We start from the raw sequence: 27,333 nt of genomic DNA, 5'->3' as shown, positions 1-27,333 counted from the left end.
TACCTATCCAATTTTGCTTTAAATGACAATACCGCACCTGCCTCTACCACTTCTACTGGAAGCTCATTCCACACAGCTACCACTCTCTGAGTAAAGAAATTCCCCCTCGTGTTACCCTTAAACTTTTGCCCCGTCTCAACTCATGTCCTCTTGTTTGAATCTCCCCTACTCTCAATGGAAAAAGTCTATCCACGTCAACTTTGTCTATCCCCCTCATAATTTTAAATACCTCTATCAAGTCCCCCCTCAACCTTCTATGCTCCAAAGAATAAAGACCTAACTTGTTCAATCTTTCCCTGAAACTTAGGTGCTGAAACCCAGGTGACATTTTAATAAATCTTCTCTGTACTCTCTCTATTTTGTTGACATCCTATAACTTGGTGAACAGAACTGTACACAATACTCCAAATTTGGCCTCACCAATGCCTTGTACAATTTTAACATTATATCCCAACTCCTATACTCAATGCTCTGATTTATAAAGGCCAGCATACCAAAAGCTTTCTTTACCACCTTATCCACATGAGATTCCACCTTCAGGGATCTATGCACCATTATTCCTAGATCACTCTGTTCTACTGTATTCTTCAATGTCCTACCATTTACCATGTATGTCCTATTTGGATTATTCCTACCAAATTGTAGCATCTCACACTTATCAGCATTAAACTCCATCTGTCATTGCTCAGCCCACTCTTCTAACTGACCTAAATCTCTCTGCAAACTTTGAAAACCTACTTCATTATCCACAACGCCACCTACCTTAGTATCATCTGCATACTTACTAATCCAGTTTACCACCCCATCATCCAGATCATTAATGTATATGACAAACAACATTGGACCCAGTACAGATCCCTGAGGCACACCACTAGTTACTGGCTTCCAACCTGACAAAGCTATCCACCACTACTCTCTGGCATCTCCCATCCAGCCACTGTTGAATCCATTTTACTACTTCAATATTAATACCTAACGATTGAACCTTCCTAAATAACCTTCTGTGCGGAACCTTGTCAAAGGCCTTACTGAAGTCCATATAGACAACATGCACTGTTTTACCCTCGTCAACTTTAATCGTAACTTCTTCAAAAAATTCAATAAAATTTGTCAAACATGACCTTCCACGCACAAATCCATGTTGACTGTTCCTAATCAGACCCTGTCTATCCAGATAATTATATATACCATCTCTAAGAATACTTTCCATTAATTTACCCACCACTGACGTCAAACTGACAGGCCTATAATTGCTAGGTTTACTCTTAGAACCCTTTTTAAACAATGGAACAACATGAGCAATACGCCAGTCCTCCGGCACCATATCCGTTTCTAATGAAATTTTAAATATTTCTGTCAGAGCCCCTGCTATTTCTACACTAACCTCCCTCAAGGTCTTAGGGAATATCCTGTCAAGACCCAGAGATTTATCCACTTTTATATTCCTTTAAAGCACTAGTACTTCCTCCTCTTTAATCGTCATAGTTTCCATAACTTCCCTACTTGTTTCCCTTACCTTACACAATTTAATATCCTTCTCCTTAGTGAATACCGAAGAAAAGAAATTGTTCAAAATCTCCCCCATCTCTTTCGGCTCCACACATAGCTGTCCACTCTGATTCTCTAAGGGATCAATTTTATCCTTCACTATCCTTTTGCTATTAATATAAATGTAGAAACCCTTTGGATTTATTTTCACCTTACTTGCCAAAGCAACCTCGTATCTTCTTTTAGCTTTTCTAATTTCTTTCTTAATATTCTTACATTCCTTATATTCCTCGAGCATCTCATTTACTCCAGGCTGCCTATATTTATTGTAGATATCTCTGTTTTTCCTAAGCAAGTTTCCAATATCCCTTGAAAACCATGGCTCTCTCAAACTTTTAACCTTTCCTTTCAACCTAACAGGAACATAAAGATTCTGTACCCTCAAAATTTCACCTTTAAATGACCTCCATTTCTCTATTACATCCTTCCCATAAAACAAATAGTTCTAATCTACTCCTTCTAAATCCTTTTGCATCGCCTCAAAGTTAGCCTTTCTCCAATCAAAAATCTGAACCCTGGGTCCAGTACTATCCTTCTCCATAATTGGCATTGTGATCACTGGACCCGAAGTGCTCCCCAGCACATACCTCTGTCACCTGACCTATTTCATTCCCTAACAGAAGATCCAACACTGCCCCTTCTCTAGTCTGTTCCTTTATGTATTGCTGCAAAAAACTATCCTGCACACATTTTACAAACTCCAAACCATCCATCCCTTTTACAGTATGGTCTTCCCAGTCTATGTGTGGAAAATTAAAATCTTCCACAATCACAACCCTGTGCTTACTACAAATACCTGCTATCTCCTTGCAAATTTGCTCCTCCAATTCTCGCTCCCCGTTAGGTGGTCTATAGTACACCCCTATAAGTATTACTACACCTTTCCCATTCCTTAATTCCACCCAAATAGTCTCCCTAGACGAGCCCTCTAATCTATCCTGCCAGAACACCGCTGTAATATTTTCTCTGATAAGCAATGCAACACTTCCCCCTCTTGTCCCTCCGATTCTATCACACCTGAAGAAACGAAATCCAGGAATATTTAGTTGCCAATCACACCCCTTCTGCAACCGTGTTTCACTAATAGCTACAACATCATATTTCCAGGTATCAATCCATGCTCTAAGCTCATCCATCTTTCTTGCACTGCTCCTAGCATTAAAATAAATTCATTTAAGAAATTCTCCACCTCTTCCTCTCTGTTTATCTCTAACGGTACCAAGAACTTTACTGTCTTCTTTTTCTTCCTTCTCCCATACATCTGTTCCTACACTCTTGTTCCTCTCCCCCCTCATATCTAGTTTAAATCCACTGGAGCCTCTCTAGCAAACTTACCTGCAAGAATATTTGTCCTCCTCCAGTTCAGATGTAAACCGTCCCGCTGGAACAGGTCCCAGCTTCCCTGGAAAACTGCCCAATTATTTACAACTCTGAAGCCCTCCCTCCTGCACCATGTCTTCAGCCACATGTTGATCTGCACTATCTTACTATTTCTAAACCCACCTGCACGTGGCACTGGTAGCAATCCTGAGATTGCTATCCTGGAGGTCCTGTCCTTTAACTTGGTATCTAACTCCCTAAACTCACCTTTCAGGACCTCCTCACTCTTCCTACCCACATCATTGGTCCCTATATGGACGACGACATCTGGCTGCTCACCCTCCCTCTTGAGAATACTGAGAACTCAATCTGAGATATCGTGGACCCTGGCACCAGCGAGGCAACAGACCATCTGGGATTCTCAATCTCTTCCACAGAACTTCCTATCTGTCCCCCTAACTATCGAATCCCCCATCACTACTGCTCTCCTCTTTTCCCTCCTTCCCTTCTGAGCTGAGGGTCCAGTCTCGGTGCCAGAGACACAACCACTGCAACTTGTCCCTGGTAGGTTGTCTGCACCAACAATATCCAAAAGAGTATACTTATTGTTGATGGGAACAGCCACAGGGGTGCTCTGCTCTTCCTGTCTATTCCCCTTCCCTCTCCTGACAGTCATCCAACTACCTGTCTCCTGACTCCTAGGGGTGACTATCTCCCTGAAACTCTTGTCTATTTTTGCCTCTGCCTCCCGAATGATCCGAAGTTCGTCCAGCTCCAGCTCCAGTTCCCTAACACGGTTTGTCAGGAGCTGCAGCTGGATGCACCTTTTGTAGGTGTAGTCATCAGGGACAGCTGTGCTCGCCCTGACTTCCCACATACTGCAAACGGAGCACTCAACTGCCTAACTGCTGCCTCCATTACCTATTCCTAATCTAATTTGATTATTTAAAGGAGCTTACCCGGCCTTACCTCACCTGGAGTGAAGCTCGTACTCAGCCTCTGCTCGCTATTTAAATTCTCCCGCTGCCTCACGGGCTGACTTTCACGTACTTGCGCAGTTGTGCCCCTTTCAGACCTCGCCTCTGCCTGTTCTCGCCGAAGCCTGATTGAGCCAAAGCCGACTACGACGATGGCCGCTACCATCGGATGCAGAGTCTGTGGAACTGAGGCAAAGCAGCAGTGAATCATGAACCATATGCAGATTACAGAAAAGGAGGTGAATGCTGTCGTGAGGCAAATTAGGTCCCCATGCCCTGACAAGATGTCCCCTCAGACCTTGTTGGAACTTAGTCCAGAAGATGCAGGGACACTGGCGCAGATACTTAAAATGTCCTGATACAGGTGAGGTGCCGGAGACTGGAGGCTTGCTAATGTTCTGTTGTTCAAGGAAGGCTCAAAGAATAAGCAGGGAAATAAAGGCTGAACCCATATCCACCACTTCAGCTGGCAGCTCATTGCACACTCATCACCCTCTTAGTGAAGATGCTCACTCTCATGTTCCCCTTTCACCCGTAACCCATGACCTATAGTTCGAGTCTCATCCAACTGAAGTGGAAAAGGTGTGCTTTCATATACCCTATCTACACCCCTCATACCTCTATCAAATCTCTCATTCTCCTACGCTCCAGTGAGTAAAGTTCTAACATATTCAAACTTTCCCTACAACTCGGGTCTAGTCCTAGCAACATTCTTGTAAAGTTTCTCTGTAATTTTTCAATCTTCCTGATAGCTTTCCTGTCGGTAAGTGACCAGAATATTCCAAATAAGGGTTCCCCAACATTTTACACAACTTCAACCTGACTTCCCAGTTTCTGTACTGAATACGACCCTATCTACCCAACACCACTTTCAAGGAATTATGGATATGTACTCCTAGATCCCTCTGTGTAAGTCCTACCTTGGTTGGTCCTCCCAAAGGGCAACAAGCTCACACTTATCTGCATTAAATTCCATCCGTAATTTTTCAGCTCATTTTTCCCCTGGTCCAGATCCTACTTTAATAGCCTTGCTCGCTGTTTACTACATCCCAGTCTTAGTATCATATGCAAATTTGCTGATCCAATTCACTATGTTATTACACTCCTCAGTGCCCTACTGTTCACTGTGTAAGACCTACCCTGGTTGATCCTCATGAAGTGCAACACCTTGCACTCACCTGCATTAAATTCCATCTGCCATTTTCAACCCATTTTCCAGCTGATGCAGATGCCTCTGCAAGCCATGATAGTCTTCCTCACTGACTACACCTCAAATCTTGGTGTCATCTTCAAGTTTGCTGATCCAGTTAACCACATTATCATCCTGATAATTGATATAGATGGCAAACGACAAAGGGCCCAGTGCTGACACCTGAGGCACACCACTAGTCACAGGCCTCCAGTCAGAGAGGCAACCATCAGCTACCACTCTCTGCCTTCTCTCACAAAGCCAATATCTAATTCAATTTACTACCTCATCTTGAATGTAAAGCAACTGAATCTTCTTGACAAACCTCCCATGTGGGCTTGTCAGATCCCTTGCTAAAGTCCACGTAGACAATATCCACTGCCTTGCCTTCATCCACTTTCCTGGTAACTTCCTCAAAAAACTCTGTAAGGTTGGTTAGACATGACCCAGCACACATGAAACCATACTTACTATCTTTAATCAATCCATGTCAATCTAAATACTTATACATACAGTCCCTTAGAATACCTTCTAATAACTGACCCACAACTGATCTCAGACTCACAGGCCTGTAATTTCATATTTAGAACCTATTTTAAACAGCAGAACAATACTGGTTATGCTCCAATCCTCTGGTACCCCTCCTTTCGCCAAGGATGAATTAAATATCTCTGCTAGAGCCTGGGCAATTTCTACACTTGCCTCTTGTAGGGTCCACTTTGTCAGGCCCTGGGAATTATCCTCCTTGATTTGCCTCAGGATAGCAAACACTTCCTCTGTAATCCATCAGGGTCCGTGAAATGGATGCCACTTTCCCTCACTTCTATAGACTTATTTAAGATCTTTAAAATTATTTAAGATCTCCCCCATCTGTTTTGGCTCCATGTAGGAATTATCATTCTGCTCTTCCAGAGGACCAATTTTATCCCTAGGAATTCTTTGCTCTAATCATATCTATAGAATCTCTTAGAATTCTCCTTTATCTTGTCTGCTAGAGCTAATTCATGCCTTCTTTTAGCCCTCCTGATTTTCTTCTTAAGTGTTGTCTTGCTTTTCTTAAACTCCATAATCACCTCATTTGTTCCTACTGTGAACCTGCTTTTTTTCACTTAACCAAGGCCTCAATATCTCTTGAAAACCAAGGTTCCCTACACTTTTTACCTTTTACATTTTATTCTGAAAGGCACGTACAAGCTTTTCACTCTCAAAATTTTGCTTTTGAAGGCTTCCCACTTTTCAAGTATACCTTTGCCAGAAAAGTGCCTGTCCCAATCCACACTTGCCAGATCATTTCTGATGCCATCAAAATTGGCCTTTTTCCAAATTAGAACCTGGACCTGCAGTCCATACTTATATTTTTATTTACTTTGAAACTAGTGGCATTGTGACCTCTAGATGCAGATGTTCTCCTACACAAACTTTTGTCACCTGCCCTGTCCCATTACCTAATAGCAGATCCAGTATCAGATGTTCTCTTGTTGGGACTTCTACATATATGATGAAGTAAATTTTCCTGAGCACGTTTGAAACATTTGAAAGTTAAAATCACCTAGTAAAACAGCCCGTGATGTCTGTACAAATTTTTTCCTCTAAATCCCTCGGACTGTTTGGTGGTCTGTAATATAGCCCCATTAACATGGCCATACCTTTCTTATTAATTAGTACCACCCATAACACCTTACCAGTCAAGTTTTCCAGTCTGCTCTGACAGAGCACTGCTGTGACATTCACCCCCTTCTCCTTTAATCCTCCCACTCTGTCCTGACTGAAAACAACAGAACACCAGAATACTGAGCTACCGGTCCTGCTCCTCCTGCAACCAAGTCTTAGTAATGGCTACAATGTCATATTTCCAGGTGTTGATCCATAGCCTGAGGTCATCTGCCTTTCATACGATATACACTGCTTAGAACACAAGTTGCACCATGCCCAATCTGCTGAATATTGACTTTGTCTGAGGGCTTAACAACATCTGTCTACCCTAACTTTTCTGGCACTCCGGTTCCCACCCCCCTACAACTTTAGTTTAAAACTCACCGTGCAGCATTAACAAACTTTCCCACTAGGATATTAGTTCCCCCCTCCAGTTCAGCTGCAAACTGTCTCTTCTTTACAGGTCCCACCTTCCCTGGAAGAGAGCCCAGTGATCTAAGAACCTTGTACCCTCACTCCTACACCAACTCCTTCGCCACGTGTTAAACCGTTTAATCCACCTAGTTCTGTCCTCACTGTATTTCCCTCGGGATCAATAAAGTATGTCTGTCTGTCTGTATTGGCACAGGTAGCAATCCTGAGATCCCAACCCTGGAGGTCCTTCCCTTTAACTTAGGATCTAACTCCTTGAGAACCCCTTTGTGATAGACCACGACCTCTGGCTGTTCACCCTCCCACTTAAGAATGCTGAGGACTCGATTCGAAATATCCTGGACCTTGGCACTTGGGAGGCAACATACCACCTGGGAATCTGTTCCCCTAAGTAATGAATCCCCTATCACTACAGCTTGCCTCTTGTCCCCCCTTCCCTTCTGAGTCACAGAGCCAGAGACTCGACCACTGTAACTTTCTTCTGTTCGGTCATTTCTCCACAACAGTAGTCAAAGTAGTATACCTGTTGTTGAGGGGTATGGCCACAATGATACTCTGCACCGGGAACTTAACCCCTTTCCCCTTCCTGACTGTTGCTTAGTTTCCTGTGTTCCGCACTTTGGGTGTAACTACCTCTCTATACGTCCTATTTATCACCCTCTCAGCCCCGCAAATGATCCAGAGTTCATCCAGTTGCAGATCCAATTTCTTAATGCAGTGTTGTCTGAGGTAATTTTTTTATGCAAGAGTAGTAGTGCATGTAACTCCCTGCCGGTGGTGGTAATCAAGGCAGATACAGTATGGGAATTTAAGAAACTCTTAGAGAGGCACTTGGATGACAGAAAAATGTAGGAGGGATGCTGTTGCACAATTACAGACTGATATGTATGAAGTTGTGGGCATCCCTGAGTTGTGGCTGAAAGAAGATTATAGCTGGGAGATTGAGAAACTCTGCTGTCAGTATTTTGCATCAGCTTTTACTGTGGAAGACACTAACAGTATGCTAGAAGTTCAAGAGTGTCATAGGTCAGAAATGTGTGAATTTGCCATTACTAGGGAGAAGGTTCTTGGGAAACTGAAGGTAGATAAGTCAATCGGAGCAGATGGTATACACCCCAGGGTTCTTAAAAACGTGACTGAAGGAATTGTGGAGGCATTATTAATGAGCTTTCAACAATCAGTTGATTCTTTCATGGTTCCAGAGGAATGGAAAATTGCAAATGTTGCACCATTCCGAGAAGGGAGAGAGTCAGGAGAAAGAAAATTATAAGCCAGTTAGACTGACTTCAGTGGTTGGAAGATGTTGGAGTTGATTGTTAAGGATGTAGTTTCAGGGTACTTGGAGGCACGTGATAAAATAGGCCATAGTCAACATGGTTTCCTCAAGGGAAAATCTTGCCTGACAAATCTATTGGAATTCTTTGAGGAAATAACAAGTATGATAGACAAAGGAGAATCGTTGGATGTTGTGTACTTGTTTTTCTTCCAGAAAGGCCTTTACAAAGAACTACATATGAGTCTGCCTAACGAGTTAAGAACCTGTGATATTACAGGAAAGGTACTAGCATGGATAGAGCATTGGCTGATTGGTAGGAGGCAAAAAGTGGGAATAAAAGGAGTCTTTCCTGGCTGGCTACTAGTGACTATTGGTTTTGCACAGGGGTCTGTGTTGGGACTGGTTCTTTTTATGATATGTTTCAGTGATTTGGATCATGGAATGGATGGCTTTGTGGCCATGTTTGCAGACAGTACAAAGATAGGTGGAGGGTCAGGTAGCTTTGAGAAAATAGGCTACAGAATGACTTAGACAGATGAGGAGAATGGAAAAAGAAGTGATACAGTATCAGGAATTGTATGGTCATGACTTTGGTAGACGAAAGAAAAGGTAAGTAAAATTTTCTAAATGGAGAGAAAATTCTAAAATTGGAACTGTAAAGGGACTCAGGAGTCCTTATGTTGGATTTCCTGAAGGTTAATTTGCAGGTTGAGTCGGTGGTGAGGAAGGCAACTGTGATGTTAACATTCATTTTGAGAGGACTGGAATATAAAAGCAAGGATGTAATGTTGAGGCTTTATAGAGCACTGGTTAGGCTGCACTTGGAGGATTGTGAGCAGCTTTGGGCCCTTTATCTGAGAAAGGATGTGCTGACGTGTTCAAAGGAAGTTCACAAAAACGATTCTGGGATTGAAAAGCTTGTCAAATAAGGAGTTTTCGATTTCTCTGGACTTGTATTCACTGGAATTTAGAAGAACTTGGCGTGACCTCTTTGAAATCTATCAAATGTTGAAAGGTCTTGATGTGGAGAGGATGCGTCCTAATGCGGAGGAGCGTAAGACCAGAGTGTCCTTTTAGAACAGAGATGAGGAAGAATTTCTTTAGCCAGAGTGTGGCGAGTTTGTGGAATTCATTGCCACAGATGGCTTTGGAGGCCAGGGTGTATGAAAGGCAGAGATTCTTGATTAGTCAGGATATGAAAGGATACAGGAGGAAGGCAGGAGATTGGGGCTGAGAGGGAAATGCAGAGCAGACTTGATGGACCAAATGGCCTAATTCTGTTCCTATATATCTTATGGAAGGGTTAGATTGACCTTCGAGTAGGTCAAAAGCTCAGTACAACATCGTCGATCTGTACTGTGCTGCAATGTTCCATGTTCAGTATAAGCAGGATAAATAATGGTAGTTTGTAACTCAAAATTACTACTGGTAAAGTAGTGCCATCAATGGTTGACAGGAGAAATTAAAGATGGTATTCATTCAAAGGAAGAAAGTCACATAATTACAGTATCATTTTAAGTCTGGCAGACTTAAAAAGCTAGTAATAAAAATGATGCTTTTATTGGTGAGATTCTTAAAAATAGACAAGATGATCTATAGGTTTGTAAAAAGGAAAAGATAAGCAAGAAAATATTTTGTCCCTCGTTGATAGCAATGGGAGAATTTATAATGTGGAATAAGGAAATAGTAAAAAAAAGTAGAAAAATAGAAAATAGTAGAAAAAATTAAACAAATTGTTATGTCTGTCTTCATGGAAGGCAGAATAACCTAGTGGTAATACTACAGAATGTGCAACAAAGAGAACATGTTTTGAATAGTGTCACAAGAGGTTGAAGAGAAGGAAAGCTTTGACAATCCCATGGCCTAAATATGTACTACAACTTTCTGCATGGTACACTGAGTTTTTTGAAGCAATTACCAGAAATGCAAGGCCTTTGACAAGGTCCTGTTTGAGCGGTTGGTCAAGAAGGTTCAGTTGCTTGATATTCAAGATGAAGTAGTAAAATGGATTTGACATTGGCTTTGCAGGAGAAGCGAGCCAGAAGTAGGAGATGGTTGTTTCTGCCTGAAGGCCTGTGACTAATGGTGTGTTGCAGGGATTGTTGCTGGTTTCACTGTTGTTTGTGATCTTTATCAATGATCTGGATGACAATGTGGTAAACTGGGTCTGCAGATTTGTGGGTGACACCAGGATTGGGGGTGTAATGGACAGCAGGGAACTCTATCAAAGCTTACAGTGGGATCTGGATCAGTTGATAAATGGGCTGATTATTGGCAGATGGAATTTAATGCAGACAATTACTAAGTAGAACCATCAAAAACCTGCAGCACAATACAGGCCCTTCAGCCCACAAAGCTGTGCCAAACATGTCCTTACCTTAGTAATTACCTAGGGTTACCCATAGCCCTCTATTTTTCTAAGCTCCATGTACCTATCCAGGAGTCTCTTAAAAGACCCTATTGTATCCGCCTCCACCCCCGTTGCTGGCAGCCCATTCCACGCACTCACCACTCTATGCAAAGAAACTTGCCCCTGACATCTCCTCTGTACCTACTTACGAGCACCTTAAAACTGTGCCATCTTGTGCTAGCCATTTCAGCCCTGGGAAAAAGCCTCTGACTATCCACATGATCAATGCCTCTCATCATCTTGTACACCTCTATTAGGTCACCTCTCATCCTCCATTGAACCAAGGAGAAAAGGCTGAGTTCACTCAACCTATTTTCATAAGGTATGCACCCCAATCCAGGCAACATCCTCATAAATCTCCTCTGCACCCTTTCTGTGGTTTCCACATCCTTCCTGTAGTGAGGCAACCAGAACTGAGCACAGTTCTCTAAGTGGGGTCTAACCAGGATCCTATATAGCTGCAACATTACCTCTCGCCTCCTAAACTCAATTCCACGATTGATGAAGGACAATGAACTGTATGTCTTCTTAATCACAGAGTCAATCTGCACTGCAGCTTTGAGCATCCTATGGACTCGGACCCCAAGATCCCTCTGATACCCCAAGATCCCTCTGATCTTCCTGTCACATACCCTGTGACCGGATTACCAAACCAGCAGAAATGGAATAATACGTTGGAGTCTGGTATTACTTAAACTAATGGTGTTTATTAGTAAACTAAGTAATACAGTACTCTAAAATGCAAATATATATATATAAAACAGGTTAGCAATGATATATACAGAAACGTGAAAATAAGAATCAAAAACCAAGCTCTATCGGAGTCTAGGGGTAAATGAATAGTTTTACGATGATGCAGAGTTCAGTTCAGATTAGGTCGAGGTAGTTGCTGTTGTACCGTTGGGGGGGGGGGGAGGGAGAGAGAGAGGGGGGGGGAAGAGAGAGAGAGAGTGAGAGAGAGGGAGAGAGGGGGAGAGGGAGAGGGGGAGAGAGGGGGGAGGGAGGGAGAGGGGGAGGGAGAGAGGGAGGGGGAGAGGGCGAGGGAGAGAGAGAGAATGCCGTTGCAGGCAAACCTTCCATTGTCTTCTTGTGCTGCTGTGATCACCGACTGTGACCCCTCTGTACCAGGCCAGACCATTCTTCAGTGGTGAGCCTGTCACCCGGGCGAGGGTGGACACACACACAAGCCCCCACCAGTCTGTCTTCACACACTGTGAGCCTCTGATCGATTCCCCCGAATCGATCCTCCAAACCCCCACCTTCGCGTGGGTGCACAATGCTCTTTCAGTGTCCTGTGGCATGTCTGCTTGTGTGTCAGCAGAGACACAATCTCCCCTGCTGGGGTACCAGCCATCCATCCTGTCCATCACCTGGTCCCGCCTAGCTGTCTCAGCAGGAATCTACACAAACAGGGAAAGTGTCCTTGGAGCAAAGTAAACAATTATCGAAGAAGCCATAATACTAAATCATTCTCTCTTTCTCTCATTAATAGCATCTGCAGCAGGAGGCCTCCCCCTTCTTCTTCTCTCTCTCTCTTGTTAGCAGCATAGTTTACAGGGGGGTCAACTCTGGACCCCATCTCCGCCTGGTTTGCTCATTACACATCACACTCCACACTGCCAAGAGTCTTACCATTAATGCTATATTCTGCCATCATATTTGATCTACCAAAATAAACCACCTCACACTTATCTGGGTTGAACTCCATCTGCCACTTCTCAGCCCAGTTTTGCATCCCATCAATGGCCTGCTGTAACCTCTAACAGCCCTCCACACTATCCACAACACCTCCAACCTTTGTGTCATCAGCAAATTTACTAACCCATCCCTCCACTTCCTCATTCATGTCATTTATAAAAATCACGAAGAGTAGGGGTCCCAGAACAGATCCCTGAGGCACACCACTGGTGACAGACCTCTGTGCAGAATTGATCTGCAACCAATCTTTGTCTTTTGTGGGCAAGCCAATTCTGGAGCCACAAAGCAATGTTCCCTTGGATCCCATGCCTCCTTAACTTCTCAGTAAGCCTTGCATGGGTACCTTATCAAATGCCTTGCTGAAATCCATATACAGTACATCTACTGCACCTCCATCAATGTGTTTAGTCATATCCTCAAAAAATTCAATCAGACTTGTAAGGCACAACCTGTCTTTGACAAAGCTATGCTGACTATTCCTAATCATATTATGCCTCTCCAAAAGTTTATAAATCCTGTCTCTCAGGATCTTTTCCTTCAACTTACCAACCACTGAAGTAAGACTTGCTGGTCTACAATTTCCTGAGCTATTTCTACTCCCTTTCTTGAATAAGGGAACAACATCCGCAACCCTCCAATCCTTTGGAACCTCTCCTGTCCCCATTGATGATGCAAAGATCATCGCCAAAGGCTCAGCTATTTTCTCCCTTGTCTCCCACAGTAGCCTGGGGTACACCTTGATCGGTCCTGGTGACTTATCCAACTTGATGCTTTCCAAAAGCTCCAGCACATCCTCTTCCTTAATATCTACATGCTCAAGTTTTTCAGTCTGCTCTAAGTCATCGCTACAATCGCCAAGATCCTCTCCCATAGTGAATACTAAAGCAAAGTACTCATTAAGTACCTCTGCTATCTCCTCCGGTTCCATACACACTTTTCCACTGTCACACTTGATTGGTCCTATTCTTTCATGTCTTATCCTCTTGCTCTTCACGTACTTGTAGAATGTCTTGAGGTTTTCCTTAATCCTGTCCACCAACTTTAAAATCTTCTAGATCTGTATCATTACCTAGTTTTTTGAACCTTTCGTAAGCTTTTCTTTTTGACTTACAACAGCCTTTGTACACCACGGTTCCTGAACCCTACCATCCTTTCCCTGTCTCATTGGAACGTACCTATGCAGAACCAAACGCAAATATCCCCTGAATATTTGTCACATTTCTTCCGTACATTTCCCTGAGAACATCTGTTCCCAATTTTGCTTCTGAGTTCCTACCTGAAAGCCTCATATTTCCCCTTACTCCAATTAAGTGCTTTCCTAACTTGCCTGTTCCTATCCCTCTCCAATGCTATGGTAAAGGAGATAGAATTGTGATCGCTATCTCCAAAATGCTCTGCCACTGAGAGATCTGACACCTGACCAGTTTAATTTTCCTATACTGGATCAAGTACAGCCTTTCCTCTTGTAGGTTTATCTACATATTGTGTCAAGAAACCTTCCTGAACACACCTAACAAACTCCACCCTATCTAAACCCCTTGCTCTAGGGAGATGCCAATCAATATTTGGGAAATTATTGTATTTTGGGAGAACTGGACTTGTACTGTGTGTAGTGGGGCACTAAGGAGTGCAGTAGAATAGAGTGATCTAGGAATACAAATCCATAATTTCTTGAAGGTGGTGTCACAGGTAGATAGAGTCATAAAATAAACTTTTGGTATGTTATGTTGAAGCTGTATAAGACATTGGTGAGGCCTGATTTGGTGTATTGTGTGCAGTTTTGCACACCTACCTACAGGAAAGGTGTAAATAAGCTTAAAAAAGTATGAGAAAATTTAGGATTTTACCAAGACGTGGACCTGAGTTACACAGAAAGGTTGAATAGGTTAGGACTTTATTTCCTAAAGCGTTGGAGAATGAGGGGAGGTTTGACAGAGGTATACAAAATTATGAAGGGTGTAGATGGGGTAAATGCAAGTCGGCTTTTTCCGAGGTTGAATGAGACTAGAATTAGAGGACATGGGTTAAGGGAGAAAGGTGAAATATTTAAGGGGAACATGAGGGGGAACTTCTTCACTCAAAAGGTAGTGAGAATATGGAATGATCTGCCGGGGAAATGGTGGATGCAGTTTTGATTTCAACATTTAAGAAAAATTTGGATAGGTACATGGAGTGAAGAGGTGAGGAGGGCTATGGTCTGGGTGCAGGTTGATGGGACAAGGCAGATTACTAGTTTGTCATGGACTAGATGAATCAAGGGGCTTGTTTCTGTGCTGTAGTGTTCTATAATTCTATTAATCTGGGTTTTTCTGATGGGCAATTTAAAAAATTCAATCGATTTCAGAATTGTTTGTGCAAACATGAGTGTTGTAAAAGAGACCCCTCCACCCACCCTCCATTTAATTCTTTTTGGCTCCACTGTGGTGTAACTAATGTGATATGTACAAGACCCCAGTTGTCTCAGGAATCTAAAGCACTTTCCTGCGCATTTTGTCCAATCAGTTGCTGCTTAGCAAGATGAGGGCCTATGTTATTTGCAGGAAAGATACTAGCATGGATAGAAGATTGGCTAACTGGCAGGAGGCAAAGAGTGGGAATAAAGGGGCCTATTCTGGTTGGCTGTCGGTAACTAGTGGTGTACTGTAGGGGCTGGCATGGGGACCACTTCTTTTTATATTATATGCCATTGATTTGGATGATGGAATTAATGGCTTTGTGACCAGGTTTGCAGATGATATAAAGATAGATGGAGGGGCAGTAGTGTTGAGGAAGTAGGGAGTCTACAGAAGGACATGGACAGATTGGGAGAAGGGGCAAAGAAGTGGCATATGGCATCTAGTGTTGGGAAGTGTATGGTCATGCACTTCGGTAGAGAGAATAAAGCCAGAGACTATTTTCCAAACAGGGAAAAAGTTCAAAAATCAGAGTTGCAGAGGGATTTGGGAGTCCTTGTCAGGATTCCCCAAAGTTAACTTTCAGGTTGAGCTGGTGGTAATGAAGACAAACACAATGTTAGCTTTCAATGCAAGAAGATTACAATATAAGAGCTTTGACATAATACTGAGGTTTTATAATGCATTGGTCGGACCGGACTTGGAGTATTGCAAGCAATTTTGGGCTCTTTATCTAAAAATAGATGTGCTGGTATTACAGAGGTTCCAGAGGAGGTTCATGAGAATGAAAGTGTCAATGTATGAGTAACGTTTGATGACTCGGGGCCAGTACTTGCTAGAGCTTAGAAGAATGAAGGGGATCTCATTGAAACCTATCAAATATTGAAAGGCATAGAGTGGATATGGAGAGGATCTTTCCTATTGTGGGGGAGTCTAGGATCAGAGGACACAGCCTCAGAGTAGAGAGATGTCCATTAAACACAAGAGATGAGGAGGAATTCTTTAGCCAGAAGTTGGTGAATCTGTGGAATTCATTGCCATGGACAAGTGGAGGCCAAGTCATTTGGTATATTTAAAATGGAGGTGATAGGTTCTTGATTAGTCAGGGCTTCAAAGGCTATGGGGAGAAGGCAGGAGAACGGAGTTGAGAGGGAAAATAAATCAGCCATGATGGAATGGTGGAGTAAGACTTGTTCCCAAGATTTGTGGTCTCTGAGCTCCTTTTCCTGTAAATGTTAGCATATGGCATTGGGGAGATCCTAATTTTACTACATTTTGGCACCCTGCTTCTTAACATTTTCCTAGCTGTCTGTCAACCCAAGTGATTGAACAACTCACCTTCCCTGTCGGGATGCTCTGCTGCTGTACAGTTAGGCACCTTTCCAGACTCATCTATGGCCTGTCTCCCTGAGCTGATCAATCCACAGTCATTATTTCTGATTTGTCCTTCCTGTTGCCCTTCTGTACATTTGAGCCATTTCTGGATCCACTCTCCAGTTCTAACTGCACTTCACTGAGGAATCGTTATGCCTAGCAGTATTCAAAGGGGAAACATTTGCTAGCAAGTGAAAATGACTCTTGGACTGCCTGTTTGTACTTCCGAGTCAGGCTGACCTTCACCCATTCCCATGCTGCCTTTACACACAGATGCTTCAATGTGACATCTCCCTTTTAATGCCAGTTACAAAATCCTCAGCCTTGTTTACTTTGCCACAATAACTTCACCTGCTGCTCCAGCTCAAACCCAAAGATAAAGCTGCTGCAGTTGGAGATACTGTATGTCCTGCATGTGTATCTGTCCAATTCACTGGAAGTCAAGTGACCACATCTGAACACAATATTGCAGGTATAGCTATGTGTAATTGAGGTAAGAACATCTCTGCTCTTGTACTGAAATGCTATCAAAGTTTAACTTGTAATTTGCCTTCCGATTTGTCTTGTATACTTTCAAATACTGATACCTTTCAAACTATCACCATCTTAAAATTGCTCTGGGTGTTTCATTTCTTTTCACACATTCACTCAGTTTGCCTATGTCCTCCTGAAGCCTCTCTACATCCATCTCAGCTTTGTGCCATCAGCAAACTTGGAAGCACCACTTTTAAATTGCCTCATCCAAATCATGAACTTAGCTTTAAAAAGTTTGGGTCCAAGCATAAATCCCTGTGTTGCTGCATTTGTCACAGCCTCCAAACCCAAACATTGACCATTTATTCTTACTTTGTTACATAGAACAAAGAACAGAACAGCACATTCCAAGATATCTATACCAAATTAAACTAAATCGTTCCTGTCTGTACAAGTCATATTCCTCCATTCTCTGTATGTGTCTATATAAAAACTTTAAAAAACCACAATGATATCTGTTTTCTGTCTAGTAACCAATACCCGTATATTATCCCCAATGATCAACATCCCAACTTTGTTATACTTCAGCTCAATTTCATATGAGACATCAGTTCTAATGACCAGTTGCTGTTGACCTGACCCTCTGGTTGCAGTTGGACTCGTGTTTTAAAAAAATCAACTATCAATTTAAAATAATTTTGTGAGTGTTAAAGTTATCCCCACATAGTGACTGTTTTGTCTGGTGACACAGTTCCCTTACTAACTTTTCTTTATTTTTGTGCAGCTCTTTGTCTTTTGCCATGGGATGTTGCAGTGTGCCCAGCTCTTGTACAGTTCTTACTTCAAGAGCAGCATCACCACCATCGAAAGGCAATTTGGAATGTCCAGTTTCTCATCTGGAATCCTGTCAAGCATACATGAGGTATAATTAATTCTAAACAGGCACCAGAATTGTTGGCATCAAATCAGAGTGCACATAGTGAATTTCAGTCCAAGAATATATGAGGCTTGAGGGTGTTTTTCTATACAGAGCCTTGGCTTGTAGTTGCTCACAAATGCACACTGCATTGCCAGTCATCACTAACATTGTGCTGCTGATAAGTCCTCATCTATGGCAATGTCTGTTGCTTCTCTGGGATCTTCATGTTAGTCTTTTCTTTGGTACAACACCTGTCTGTGGTCCATATCACATGGGTAATATTTCTCATGCTCGTTTCTATTCACTTCTCTTGAACAGTGATTTGAGATAGTTCTCTTGTTCAGCTTGTAGAAAGTGAAAGTGTAGAAGTCCTAGATGGCTTTTTTCAGCAGTTCTGCTTGCACAAGTGCCTGCAGATACTGGAACCCGGAGCAAAACACAAATTGCTGTAGGAACTTGGTGTGCCATGCAGCAGCTATGGTGGCAAGGGACTGGTTAGTGATTCAGGTAGATAACCTGCATTGGGACTCCTGAGCAATATTCCTCAATGATTATCGCAGTTTTGATCCTGGAACTGTGAAAGTGCCTTTGACAATGCTTGAAGTCAGTTCTCTGATTGTTTCTGCCTGTGTTCTTGGACTTTTCTCTTGGAAGATGGATCTTGAGTGTAGTCTGGGTCCGTGCTACAGTATGGCCCCATTCTATGACTACATTCCATGATGATGGTATGAGTCAGCATTTCCTAGCATGAGAGCTCACCAAAGTTTCTTCAGATACATGAGACGAGAACAGTGCTGGAGAGGTAGTAATGGGGGACAAGAAATGGCAGATAAACTCAATAAATATTTTGCACAAGTCTTCACTGTGGAAGTTCTAGTTATCAGTGGTCATAAAATGTGTGAAGTTACTGTCACTAGGGAGAAGGTTCTTGGGAAACTGAAAGGTCTGAAGGTCGATAAATCACCTTGACTAAATAGTGTACACCCCAGTGTTCTGAAGGAAGTGGCTGAAGAGACTGTGGAGGCATTAGTAATGATCTTTCAAGAATTACTAGTTTCTGGAAAGGTTCCAGAAGACTGGAAAATTGCAAATGTCTCTCCACTCTTCCATAAGGGAAAGAGACAGAAGAAAGGAAATTATATGCCATTTAGTCTGACCTCAGTGGTTGGGAAGATATTGGAGTCGATATTCAAAGATGAGGTCTCAGGGTGCTTGGAAGCAAATAATAGGGCATAGACAGCATGGTTTCTTCAAGGGGAAATCTTGCTTGACAGATCTGTTGGAATTCTTTGAGGAAATTACGAGCAGGATAGATAAAGGAGAATCAGTTGATGTTGTGTACTTGGATTTTCAGAATGCCTTTGACAAGGTGCCACACATAAGGCTGCTTAACAGGTTATGAGCCCATGGTAATACAGGGAGGATTCTAGCATGGATAAAGCAGAGGCACTGAGTGGGAATAAAAGGAGCCTTTTCCGGTTGGCTGCCAGTGACTAGTGGCATTCCACGAGGGTCTGTGTTGGAACTGATTCTTTTTATGTGATATGTCAGTAATTTGGATGATGAAATTGATGGCTTTCTTGCAAAGTTTGCAGAGGATACGAAGATAGGTGGAGGTAGTTTTGAGGAAGTAGAGAGGCTACAGAAGGACTTAGATATATTAGGAGAGTGGACAAAGAAATGGAAGGTGGATTATAGTGCCGGGAAGTGTATGGCCATGAACTTTAGTAGAAGAAATGAAAGGGTAGACTACTTTCTAAATGGAGAGAAAGTACAAAAAATTTGAGGCACAAAAGGTCTAGGGAGACCTCGTGCAGGGTCCCCTAAAGGTTAATTTGCAGGTTGAGTCAGTGGAGAGGAAGGCAAATGCAATGTTAGCATTCATTTTGATAGGACTAGAATATGAAAGCAAGGATGTAATGTTGAGGCTTTATAAAGCACTGGTGAGGTCTTATTTGGAGTATTCTAAGACCCAAGGACACAGCCTTAGAATAGAGGGGCGTCCTTTTAAAATGTAAATAAGGAGGAATTTTTTTAGCCAGGAAGTGGTGAATCTGTGGAAACCTTTGCCACAGGCAGTTGTGGCCAAGTCTTTATGTATATTTAAAGCAGAGGTTGATAGATTCTTGATTGGTCAGGGCATCAAGGGATATGGGGAGAAGGCAAGAGATTGGGGCTGAGAGGAGAATTGGATCAGCCATGTTGAAATGGTGTAGCAGACTCAATGGGCCAAATGTCCTAATTCTGCTCCTGTATATTATGGCCTTATAACCAATGGTCTCACTTTAATGACTTTTTATCTCATGCTTGTTATTTATTGTTATTTGTTTATATTTGCATTTGTTATTAAGAAGGCATATGGTGTGTTGGCATTCATCAACCATGGGACTGAGTTCAAGAGCTGTGAGGTAATGGTACAGCTATACAAGACCTTGGTCAGATCCCACTTGGAATACTGTGTTCAGTTCTGATCACCTCACTACAGGAAGGATGTAGATACTATAGACAGAGTGCAGAGGAGATTTACAAGTATGTTGCCTCGACTGGAGAGCATGCCTCATGAGAATAGGTTGAGTGAACTTTCTCCTTGGAGTGACAGAGGATGAGAGGTGACCTGATAGAGGTGTGTAAGATGATGAGAGACGTTGATTGTGTGGATAGTCAGAGGCTTTTTCCCAGGGCTGAAATGGCTAGAACAAGAGGGCATGGTTTTAAGGTAACACGTACAAAAGCTGGATGAACTCAGCAGGTCGGGCAGCATCCGTTGAAATGAACAGTCCCTGTTGTGGTGACGGAAGGATAGGGTGAGGGTGATGACAGGGTGCTACACCTGTCCCTACACCTCCTCTCTTACCACCATTCAGGGCCCCAAACAGTCCTTCCAGGTGAGGCAACACTTCACTTGTGAGTCTGTTGGGGTAATCTATTGCATCCGGTGCTCCCGGTGCAGCCTCCTCTACATCGGCGAGACCCGACGCAGATTGGGGCACTGCTTCGTCGAGCACCTCAACAAACAGGATCTCCTGGTTGCCACCCACTTCAACTCTGCTTCACATTTCCATTCGGATATGTCCATACATGGCCTCCTCTACTGCCATGATGAGGCCAAACTCAGGTTGGAGGAGCAACACCTCATATACCGTCTGGGTAGTCTCCAGCCCCTTTGGTATGAACATCGAATTCTCCAACTTCCGGTAATTCCCTCCCTCTCCCTTCCACCATCCCACTTCCACTCTGCCTCCTCTTCTAGCTGCCTATCACCTCTCTCAAGATTCTGTCTTCTTCCACTACCCATAGTGTTCATAGTGTTTTCCCCTTACATTCCTTCTTCACCTCTCCTGCCTATCCCCTCCCTGCTTCCCCCCCCCACCCCTTGATCTTTCTTCTGATTGGTTTTTCACCCGGCACCTTCTACCCTCTCCCCACCTTCTTTATAGGGTCCCTGCCCCCTCCTTCTTTAGTTCTGACGAAGGGTCGCAGCCCGAAACGTTGACTGCTCATTTCAACAGAACCTGCCCGACCTGCTGAGTTCATCTAGCTTTTGCACGTGTTGATTTGACCACAGCATCTGCAGTGTACTTTGTGTTTACTATAGTTTTAAGGTGCATGGAAGTAGGTACAGGGGGGATATCAGACGTAGGCTTTTCACACAGAGAGTGATAGGTGTGTGGAATGCACTGACAGCGATGGTGGTAGAAGCAGATACAATAGGATCTTTTAACACATTCTTAAATAGGTCCATGGAGCTTAGAAAAATAGAGGGCTATACGGAAGGGAAATTCTAGGCAGTTTCTAGAGTAGGTTATATGTTCGGCATGACTTTGTGGGCCGAAGGGCCTGTAATATGCTGTGGATTTTTATTTGCGTAGTTTGTTGTTCTGTTAGTTACTATTTTATAGATTTACTAAGTATGCCCGCAGGAAAAAGAATCTCAAGGTTGTATGTGGTGACATGTATGTACCCTGAAAATAAATTTTACTTTGAACTTGCATGTCACCATCAAGCTTGAAATTGTTTTTCTTGCAAGTATTTACAGGAAAATATACAATAGAATTTATGAAAAATTGTACAGAAACGAAGACTGACAAACAGCTTATATGCAAAAGATACAAATGGTGTAAATAAAAATAAAAGTAAATAAATAATACAGAACATGAGTTGTAGAGCCCTTGGAAGTGAGTGTGTAGGTTGTGGAATCAATTCAGTTTTGCGGTGAATGAAGTTATCTGCAGGAACCTGATGTTTGGTGGGTAATATCTATTCCTGGACTTGGTGGTATGAGACCTAAGGCTCCTCTACCTCTTGCCTGATGGTATAAGCAAAAAGAAAAGTCAAATTAGATGATTTCATATTTTCCAAATTATAGTGTTCAGTCTGGTCATCTCATTGGTCCTCCCAAATCCCTCATTAAGGTTGTGAACTGCTGGAGTCCTAATACTAATCCCCATGATCACTCACTATTCATGGTCTCTCAATCCATTTATTTCACCTCCTTGTTTGTGAACTAATCCTCACTTTACATCAGTATGTAAAGTTAAACAACCAAGAGATGAAACATTGCATAAGAGAACTCTCATAAGACCTTAATCTATAGGAGCAGAATTAAACCATTTGGCCCATCGAGTCTGCTTCACCATTTCATTGTGGTGGATCGAATTTTTCCTCACAGCCCCAATCCCCTGCTTTCCTCCTGTACCACTTCATGCCTGACCAGTCAAGAATCTATCGACCTCTGACTTAAACATATATAAATACTTGGCCTCCACAGCTGCCTGTGACAATGAATTCTAGATTCACCACTCTCTGGCTAAAGAAATTCCTCCTTCTCTCTGTTCTAAAAGGAGACCCCTCTATTCTGAAGCTGTGTCACTCCCACCATAGGCGATACCCTCTCCACATCCACTCTATCAAGTCCTTTCAGCATTTGATAGGTTTCAATGAGGTCTCCCCTCATTCTTCTGAATTCCAGTGAATTCAGTCCAGAGACTTCATTCAGTCCAGAGATATCAAACACTCCCCAAATGACAAGCAGTTCAATCCTGGAATCATTTTCATGAACCTCTTTTGAATCCTCTCCAGTTTCAGCACATCCTTTCTAAGATAAGGGGCCTAAAATTGCTCACAATACTCCAAATGAGGCCTCACCAGGTCTTTATAAAGCCTGGACATTACATCTTCGATTTTATATTCTAGGCCTCTTGAAATGAATGATAACATTATTTTCCTTCCTCACCACAGATTAATAAATCTTTAGGGAAGCCTGCACAAGGATTCCCAAGTCGCTTTGCACCTCAGTTTTATGTACAATGGCATACAAACGTTTGGACACCTCTGGTCAAACTTTCTGTTACTGTTAATAGTTAAGTGAGTAGAAGATGAACTGATCTCCAAAAGTCAGAAATTTAAAGATGAAACATCCTTTTCAACATTTTAAGCAAGATTAGTGTATTATTTTAGTTTTGTACAATGTTAGAGAGAAAAAAGGAAAGGAGCACCATGCAAATGTTTGGACACCCCAGGAGATTTGAGCTCTCAGATAACTTTTACCAAGGTCTCAGATCTTATTTAGCTTGTTAGGGCTAAGGCTTGTTCACAGTCATCGTTAGGAAAGGCCAGATGATCCAAATTTCAAAGCTTTATAAATACCCTGATTCCTCAAACCTTGTCCCAAAAATCAGCAGCCATATAACCATATAACAATCACAGCACGGAAACAGGCCATTCCGGCCCTCCTAGTCCGTGCCGAACTCTTAATCTCACCTAGTCCCACCTACCCGCACTCAGCCCATAACCCTCCACTCCTTTCCTGTCCATATACCTATCCAATTTTACCTTAAATGACACAACTGAACTGGCCTCTACTACTTCTACAGGAAGCTCATTCCACACAGCTATCACTCTCTGAGTAAAGAAATACCCCCTCGTGTTTCCCTTAAACTTTTGCCCCCTAACTCTCAAATCATGTCCTCTCGTTTGAATCTCCCCTACTCTCAATGGAAACAGCCTATTCACGTCAACTCTATCTATCCCTCTCAACATTTTAAATACCTCGATCAAATCCCCCCTCAACCTTCTACGCTCCAATGAATAGAGACCTAACTTGTTCAACCTTTCTCTGTAACTTAAGTGCTGAAACCCAGGTAACATCCTAGTAAATCGTCTCTGCACTCTCTCTAATTTATTGATATCTTTCCTATAATTCGGTGACCAGAACTGTACACAATATTCCAAATTTGGCCTTACCAATGCCTTGTACAATTTTAACATTACATCCCAACTTCTGTACTCAATGCTCTGATTTATAAAGGCCAGTGTTCCAAAAGCCTTCTTCACCACCCTATCTACATGAGACTCCACCTTCAGGGAACTATGCACTGTTATTCCTAGATCTCTCTGTTCCACTGCATTCCTCAATGCCCTACCATTTACCCTGTATGTTCTATTTGGATTATTCCTGCCAAAATGTAGAACCTCACACTTCTCAGCATTAAACTCCATCTGCCAACGTTCAGCCCATTCTTCTAACCGGCATAAATCTCCCTGCAAGCTTTGAAAACCCACCTCATTATCCACAACACCTCCTACCTTGGTATCATCCGCGTACTTACTAATCCAATTTACCACCCCATCATCCAGATCATTTATGTATATTACAAACAACATTGGGCCCAAAACAGATCCCTGAGGCACCCCGCTAGTCACCGGCCTCCATCCCGATAAACAATTATCCACCACTACTCTCTGGCATCTCCCATCTAGCCACTGTTGAATCCATTTTATTACTCCAGCATTAATACCTAACGACTGAACCTTCTTAACTAACCTTCCATGTGGAACTTTGTCAAAGGCCTTGCTGAAGTCCATATAGACTACATCCACTGCCTTACCCTCATCAACATTCCTCGTAACTACTTCAAAAAATTCAATAAGGTTTGTCAAACATGACCTTCCACGCACAAATCCATGCTGGCTACTCCTAATCAGATCCTGTCTATCCAGATAATTATAAATACTATCTCTAAGAATACTTTCCATTAATTTACCCACCACTGATGTCAAACTGACAGGTCTATAATTGCCAGGCTTACTTCTAGAACCCTTTTTAAACAATGGAACCACATGAGCAATACGCCAATCCTCCGGCACAATCCCCGTTTCTAATGACATCTGAAAGATGTCCGTCAGAGCTCCTGCTATCTCTACACAAACTTCCCTCAAGGTCCTGGGGAATATCCTGTCAGGACCCGGAGATTTATCCACTTTTAAATTTCTTAAAAGCGCCAGTACGTCCACCTCTTTAATTGTCATAGGTTCCATAACTTCCTTACTTGTTTCCCACACCTTACACCATTCAATATCCTTCTCCTTAGTGAATACCGAAGAGAAGAAATCGTTCAAAATCTCTCCCATCTCCCTCGGCTCCACACATAGCTGACCACCCTGATTCTCTAAGGGACCAATTTTATCCCTCACTATCCTCTTGCTTTTAATATAACTGTAGAAGCCTTTCGGATTTACTTCCACCTTATTTGCCAAACCAAACTCGTAACTTCTTTTAGCTTTTCTAATCTCTTTCTTAAGTTTCCTTTTACATTCTTTATATTCCTCGAGCAATTCCTTTACTCCATGCTGCCTATATCTATTGTAGACATCCCTCTTTTTTCGAACCAAGTTTCTAATATCCCTTGAAAACCATGACGCTTTCAAACCTTTAACCTTTCCTTTCAACCGAACAGGAACATAAAGATTCTGTACCCTCATAATTTCACCCTTAAATGACCTCCATTTCTCTATTACATCCTTCCCATAAAACAACTTGACCCAATCCACTCTCTCTAAATCCCTGCGCATCTCCTCAAAGTTAGCCTTTCTCCAATCAAAAATCTCAACTCTAGGTCCAGTCCTGTCCTTCTCCATAATTATATTGAACCTAATGCTATTGTGATCACTGGACCCGAAGTGCTCCCCAACACATACATCTGTCAGCTGACCTATCGCATTTCCTAACAGGAGATCCAACACTGCCCCATCTCTAGTCGGTACTTCTATGTATTGTTGCAAAAAGCTATCCTGCACACATTTCACAAACTCTAAACCATCCAGCCCTTTTACAGAATGAGCTTCCCAATCTATGTGTGGAAAATTAAAATCTCCCACAATCACCACCTTGTGTTTACTACAAATATCTGCTATCTCCTTACACATTTGCTCTTCCAACTCACGCTCCCCATTAGGTGGCCTCCTCTAAGCAGCTGCCTAGCACTCTGAAAATTAAAAGAAATGATGCTGTTATGGATTCAAGCAACAATAAATATGAGTGAGGCAGGGGTTTTTATAACAAATAACACATTTATTAAACACTGAAAACAAACCCTCAAAAGTAAACAAACCACTCACGTAAACAGAAATCAGCTGCTGTGCGGCAGCTTAAACAGTTCTTAAAGCAATGAAGCTTAAACAGTTCTTAAAACGATGTTGCAAAAGTTCAAAATTCTTACAGTCCATTTAAGGGAGAGACTTTTTAAGACGATTTAAATTCTCTTTCACGTCGTGTTGTTGCAATTCCCAGTCAAACTACTTTTCCCACTAAGAATTTTACGAAGATGAAATGAAACGGCTTAAAGGCACTGACCTTTCCTTTACAACACTGTACTCAATCCTTTCTGCTATTCACAGGGATTAACACGAGTACAGTTAACGAATTCCTTCGGAATGAGGATCAAACAAGGTCGAACCCGTTTCGCCGTCGAAATCGACTTTCCTCGATCTTTTCACTCCCGAACTCCGATCTTCACTCTCCACTGATTCTCAACTAGCAGTATTATAAAGAAACTGCTGGCAATGACCTTTTAAACTTTAGGCATTAGATAAAACTTCATCTTTCAACTAAACTGCGTCATAACATTAAATCACACAGTGGCATGAAGTCAACATGGCAAATCCAGCCACGAATTGCCCCTCCTCACAGGGAGGGGTCCTCCTTTTATACCCTGTTAAAAAAAACCTGTCACATGACCTCTACTGGTGGGAAAATGACATCACTCCACCATCATAAGACCATTACCTCAAGTCCAGTATAGCTTCAGCACCTGTCACGTGACAAGTACACCACAGTCACGTGTCACGGGTACGTAACACCTCCCTCCAAAAAAAATTTTTTTGTCTGTCAAGAACAAAAATTTTAACAATTATTTACAAGAAAAACAAATGTATAAATTTTATAACATACACAATATACAATACAGTATCATCATATAACATCTTACAACTCACAATACAGTAGGAGTGTTACAATTGTAAAAAAAACCACTCCATAAAAAAAATTACATTGTACATTCAACATTGAGATAGACAATCAGCAACCATATTATCTTTACCTTTAATGTGAGTTATCACAATATTGTACTCTTGTAACATCAAACTCCAATTTAATAATCTTCTGTTTTTGTTTTTCATCTTACTCAGAAAAACTAACGGATTATGATCAGTGTAAACAATAAGTGGTTTTTGAGTTGTACCAACATATACCTCAACATATTCTAAAGCTAAAACAAGAGATAACAATTCCTTCTCTATTGTTGAATAGTTTCTTTGATACTTATTAAATTTCTTAGAAAAGTAAGCTACTGGATGATCAACCTCATCACCCTCATTCCTTTGCATTAATACT

The 27,333-nt window shown here is 42.2% G+C and overlaps 1 protein-coding gene across 2 annotated transcripts in view; it reads left to right on the top strand.

The window, feature by feature from the left end:
• The window catches only part of LOC140725279 (solute carrier organic anion transporter family member 2A1-like), a 282,196-nt gene that overhangs the window by 16,663 nt on the left and 238,200 nt on the right, over window positions 1-27,333 (top strand). The window contains exon 2 of one of the 2 annotated variants that reach the window (XM_073040546.1): window positions 17,529-17,666. The exons of the other annotated variant lie outside the window; for it this stretch is intronic. Within the exon in view, the coding sequence (XP_072896647.1) occupies window positions 17,529-17,666 (138 nt within the window). The remainder of the gene's footprint in view (window positions 1-17,528; window positions 17,667-27,333) is intronic. 2 annotated transcript variants of the gene reach the window in all.

The sequence above is a fragment of the Hemitrygon akajei genome, chromosome 3 (genome assembly GCF_048418815.1).
Source record: "Hemitrygon akajei chromosome 3, sHemAka1.3, whole genome shotgun sequence".
In the NCBI taxonomy this organism is placed as follows: Eukaryota; Metazoa; Chordata; class Chondrichthyes; order Myliobatiformes; family Dasyatidae; genus Hemitrygon; species Hemitrygon akajei.
This window is presented reverse-complemented; position numbering and strand designations above follow the sequence as displayed.